The sequence below is a fragment of the Lonchura striata genome, chromosome 12 (assembly GCF_046129695.1).
Source record: "Lonchura striata isolate bLonStr1 chromosome 12, bLonStr1.mat, whole genome shotgun sequence".
Classification (NCBI taxonomy): Eukaryota; Metazoa; Chordata; class Aves; order Passeriformes; family Estrildidae; genus Lonchura; species Lonchura striata.
In genome coordinates this window covers 23680381-23684684 of record NC_134614.1, presented here as the reverse complement: position 1 = coordinate 23684684, position 4304 = coordinate 23680381, and the positions used below count along the sequence as shown (strand labels likewise).

General features: G+C 60.1%; 1 protein-coding gene across 1 annotated transcript; it reads right to left on the bottom strand.

Moving 5' to 3' along the window:
• Window positions 1–533: 533 nt before the first annotated feature.
• Window positions 534–3731, bottom strand: CAV3 (caveolin 3). Its single transcript, XM_021548319.3, has 2 exons — window positions 3589–3731; window positions 534–1005 (listed from the first exon to the last, which is right to left on the bottom strand). Exons 1-2 carry the CDS (start codon window positions 3700–3702, stop codon window positions 664–666), a joined length of 456 nt encoding a protein of 151 aa, XP_021403994.2. The 5' UTR covers window positions 3703–3731; the 3' UTR covers window positions 534–663.
• Between the last annotated feature and the right edge of the window lie 573 nt (window positions 3732–4304).

Here is a 4304-nt window from a genome sequence, read left to right as displayed (position 1 = left end):
TGCCCTGCTCCTGCTGCTGCCCCTGCTCCTTCTCCAGGAGCTGCTGCCATCCCTCCGCAGGAGCTCCCGGGGCTTGGAGGGCAGAGGGGTCTCTGGGCTGCTCCCTGGGCCATGAGGGGTTTCCTTCTCCTAAGGCTTCTGGCTTTGGGATGGAGTAAGGAGCAGCCTGGCCTGCTGTGCAGAGAGCATCCCGGAGAGGCAGCTCGGCTGTGGGCCCTGCAGTGGTGCTCAGCCCCGGTACCGGGGTGTGGGTCCCTCACTGGATGGGGGTGGCTGTGTGTGGGTCCCTCACAGGACAGGGGTGTCCATGTTCAGGTCTCTCACAGGACAGGGGTGTCCATGTGTGGGTCCCCCACTGGATGGGGGTGTCCATGTGTGAGTCCTTCACTGGATGGGGGTGTCCATGTGCAGATCCCTCACAGGACAGGGGTGTCCATGTGTGAGTCCTTCACTGGATGGGGGTGTCCATGTGCAGGTCCCTCACAGGACAGGGGTGTCCGAGTTCAGATCCCTCACAGGACAGGGGTGTCCATGTGCAGATCCCTCACTGGATGGGGGTGTCCATGTGCAGGTCCCTCACAGGACAGGGGTGTCCATGTGCCTGGGGGCAGGCAGCCTGCACAGAGGGGGTTGTGTGAGGGCTGTTGGAGCAGCTGCCAGCACCTAAATCTCCTTCCGGACAGCAACTCGGACGTTGCTGCAGATCTTGGCGAGCGCCTCGAAGAGCGGGTCGCAGAAGGTGTGGATGCAGAGGGAGTAGATCCGGCTGACACACTGGATCTCGATCAGGTAGCTCTTGATGCAGGGCACCACTGCCCAGATGTGGCAGAAGGAGATGAGGGCAAAGAGGAAGCCCCAGATGACAGCCAGGGGGATGCCCAGGACGGCAGAGAGCAGCCGGTAGCACCAGTACTTGCTGACGGTGAAGGTGGTGTAGCTGGTTTTCCAGACGCCGTCGAAGCTGTACGTTCCCACGGGCTCAGCTATCACATCCTCAAAATCCACCTGGGAGGAGAACAGAGGACACAAGGGAGGTCTGGGGGTCTGCAGAGGCCCCAGTTCCACATGAGGGTCCTGCAGGAGGGGAGAGCAGATCCCAAATGGAGGGGCCTGGGGAGAGTGGGCACTGTGCTGGGGGGGGATCCCTGGATCCCTGCAGAGCTGGGAGAGGGCTCAGGGCTCCCAGCTCTGCCTGGCACAGCCTCTGGGCAGTGCTGGCTCAGCCCATGGCTGAGGCTCCAGCACGGGGGGGTCACAGTCCCATCCCACCCCCTGATCTGGGGAATCAGGTGAGGCAGGAGCCCTTGGAACAGGAGCTGTGCGTGGGAGTGTTGGCTGCAGAGGCGGCCAGAGCCCATTCCTGCCCTTTTTTAGCATTCAGGGACGTGGCTGCCCACTCGGCAGGAAGGTGGTTGTGCTAATAAAGACCCAGCAGCCCTCTGGAGTTATGGACTATTTATTTATACCATAGGTGAGGTGCTCAGTGCTGTCTGTCCATGTTCGTCCTGGGGAAGGAGCTGGGGCTCAGCCCTGCCCTTGCCATTTGTGCAGGCACTGGGAGTGTCTCTGAGTGACACACACTCCCCAAAACCCCACGCAGAGATCCCTTTGGGGTGGAACTCACTTCCAGGGAATATATGAGCCAAGCTATTTGTCTTGAAAACCAGCCCAGCCTCCCCCCGGCCGCTGACGTGTCTGTACATTCATGCTAAATAACAACATTCATTCTGCTTTTGGAAGCACTTGGATCACAAAGTCACTCTGTGTCATCTTTAATTTCCTGGAGTGCTGACAGAAGTATTGGCAATGAGGAGACAGCAGGCCCGGGAGCTGGCCCTGAGGTGCCATCAGCAGCCCTAGAGAGCCCAGGTGTGCTGGGGACGAGCCCAGCTTACTGCCCAGCTGCCTGATGAGCCACCAGGGACCGATTAATGCCGGGAGCAGTGGGGGATAAAAGCAGAGGCTCTGCCCCACTGCCCTGGGAGCGGGCCTGGAGGAGCAGAGGGGGCTCAGCTGGGTCTGGATCCGGATCTGGGGGTGCCCAGGGAGCAGCACGTGCAGGTACTGCTCCCTTGTAGAACCGTGGGGCCCTTTGGGCTGGGAAAGCTCTTCGGGCTCACCCAGTGCAGCCGTGCTCTGCTCTGGTGCTGTGCTCGGAGGAGGCTTGTGAAAGCCTCTCTGGGCAGTGCCACTTCTGTAACACGATCCCAAATTCTGGCTGCTGCTTTGTGATGCTCGGGATGTTTATCCAGGGCCGGGTGAGCCCTGCCTCCCTCCCTCCCCGTGCCTCCAGCTGCCGTGCCCTGGCTGTTGGGCTGTGCCTGGGCAGGGGCAGCAGCAGCAGGGTGAGCTGTGCTCCTGCCCGGGCTGCCTCTGCCCTCCCTCCCCAGCCTCTCGGGCTATTTTAAGGTGGAGGAATGCTGAGCTCTGAAGGCTTCCAGTGCTGCTGGAGCAGCAGCGTGGCCCTGGGCATGGGTGAGCTTGGAAGGTCTCTTCAGGCTTTGGAGATTCTGGAGTGGGAAAGGCAGGGATGTGCTGGGAGAGGGGGGCTGGTGGGTGGCACGGATGGTGCTGGCACTGTCACCCAGCAGTAGCTGGTGGTGCTCCCAGGCTGGGAGCCCCAACGAGCCGCCTGGCCCTGGGGTGAGCAGGCTGAGGGCTCTTCTGGTCCCTGCTGCCATGGCAGAGTGGTGCTCCCTGGCCTGGCACCTCTCCAAGCCCCAGGCCGGGGCTGTGGCACGATGCTGGGATGCTGAGGAGTCAGGCAGCTGTCACGGGCAGGTCTCACTGTGCCAGCAGGGACCCCGATGGCTGCCACTGTCACAGCCCATCCCAGGGAATTCCATCTGACCACAGCACGCTGGTAGCTGCAATGGTGTTTTCATGCCCAAACCGAGGTTTGTGTTTCACAGTGCTGCCAAGGTCATGGCTTGTTACAAAGCCTGTGTGAGCAGCCCTGTGCCCGCTGTCCCTTCTGCTGTGACAGTCACAACAGTTTTAACAAAACCCTTCCTGTCCTGTTCTCCTTTGGGCTGGGATTCTTTGGCTAACAGAGACAGATTTTGTTTGCAGTTCTAAGGTAGCCTAGGGGAAGCCCAAGAGTTACAATGGGAATTCCTCTTGGTCAGAAACAGGGGGAGGGAACTGGGGGCTGCTGCACCTCTGGCTGCCCTGGGGGGAGCAATCTTCCACAGGCATGACAACACACACCAAACAACAGGTACTGCCACTGTGGTGTCTTGAAGGCCAGCAGCCTTCCCCAATATCCCCTTAAATATTTAATTTAGTGTTATTTTTGGCTGCCAGCTTGCTGGTGCAAAGGAAGGCGTCTCCATAAATTTTCACGCCACAATGAAACTGGAGAGCCCATTCAAGGAATGGGAAATGTGGCATTAACTGGAGCCAGGCGTGCCACCCTGGGTGTCACCCGGACTGGGTGTCCCAGAGCCCTGGGTGCCTGCACCTCTGGGTGCCAGCACCTCTGGGTGCCAGCACCTCTGGGGCCACAGGGCTGGCCAAGGGGAGCCAAAGGCAGGCCGAGGTCTGAAAGCCAAGGCTGGGGGTGCAGCGGTGCTGGGACAGCCCTACCTTCACCACGTCCTCGTTGATGCGCCTGGGGTCTCTGTTGACCAGGTCGATCTCCTTGGTGAGCGGGTCCTTGCCGAGGATCCGCTCCTGCAGCTCGCCGCGCTCCTCGGCCATGGCCGCGGGACTGGCGGGGCTGGAGCCCGGCAGGCCAGGGCAGGAATGGCCCCGCCTGCAGCAGCTGCCCTGCGCCCTGGCACCGCTCCAGGCTAAAATTAATGTCCTGGCTCCCGAGGCCGCCCTGAGGTGTCCCTTAAAGGGGCTTTTCTGAGGCCAGCCCCTGTGCTGCCACCTCAGGGGGATGGCATGTGTGTGGGCGGCGGGCGGCCTTTGAGTGGGGCAGGCCGTGGGTGTGCAGCCCCAGCCAGCTGTGCTGCTGGGATTTTACCTTTGTGTGGGAGAAACAATGCCCAAATTGGGGCAGAATTCCTCAAAAGCCTATAAGAAATTGTTGTTTGTGAATCTGTAAACGAAGCAGCTCGGGGAGATGGCAATCATGTCTATAGATATCACCCAGAGAAGCCACATTGTCCTGGGGTGGCCAGAGCTCCCCAGGGGCTATTTAGAGCCCAGGAGAAGGCTTGGTACCACCTGGATTCCTCAGGTTCCAGCTGTTCACCCACAGAAACTAGAGGAAATTCAAGACCAGCCCAGAGAACCACAGTGGTTGGAATATACTCAATAACTTCCAGGGATACTTAGTTTTGTTTAACCTGGGC

Excerpts from the sequence above, each read along its gene's own strand:
- CAV3 (XM_021548319.3), bottom strand. The coding sequence starts at position 3,702 with ATGGCCGAGGAGCGCGGCGAGCTGCAGGAGCGGATCCTCGGCAAGGAC. Across the intron at positions 1,006-3,588 it reads TCAACGAGGACGTGGTGAAG|GTGGATTTTGAGGATGTGAT; the intron begins GTAGGGCTGTCC and ends TTCTCCTCCCAG.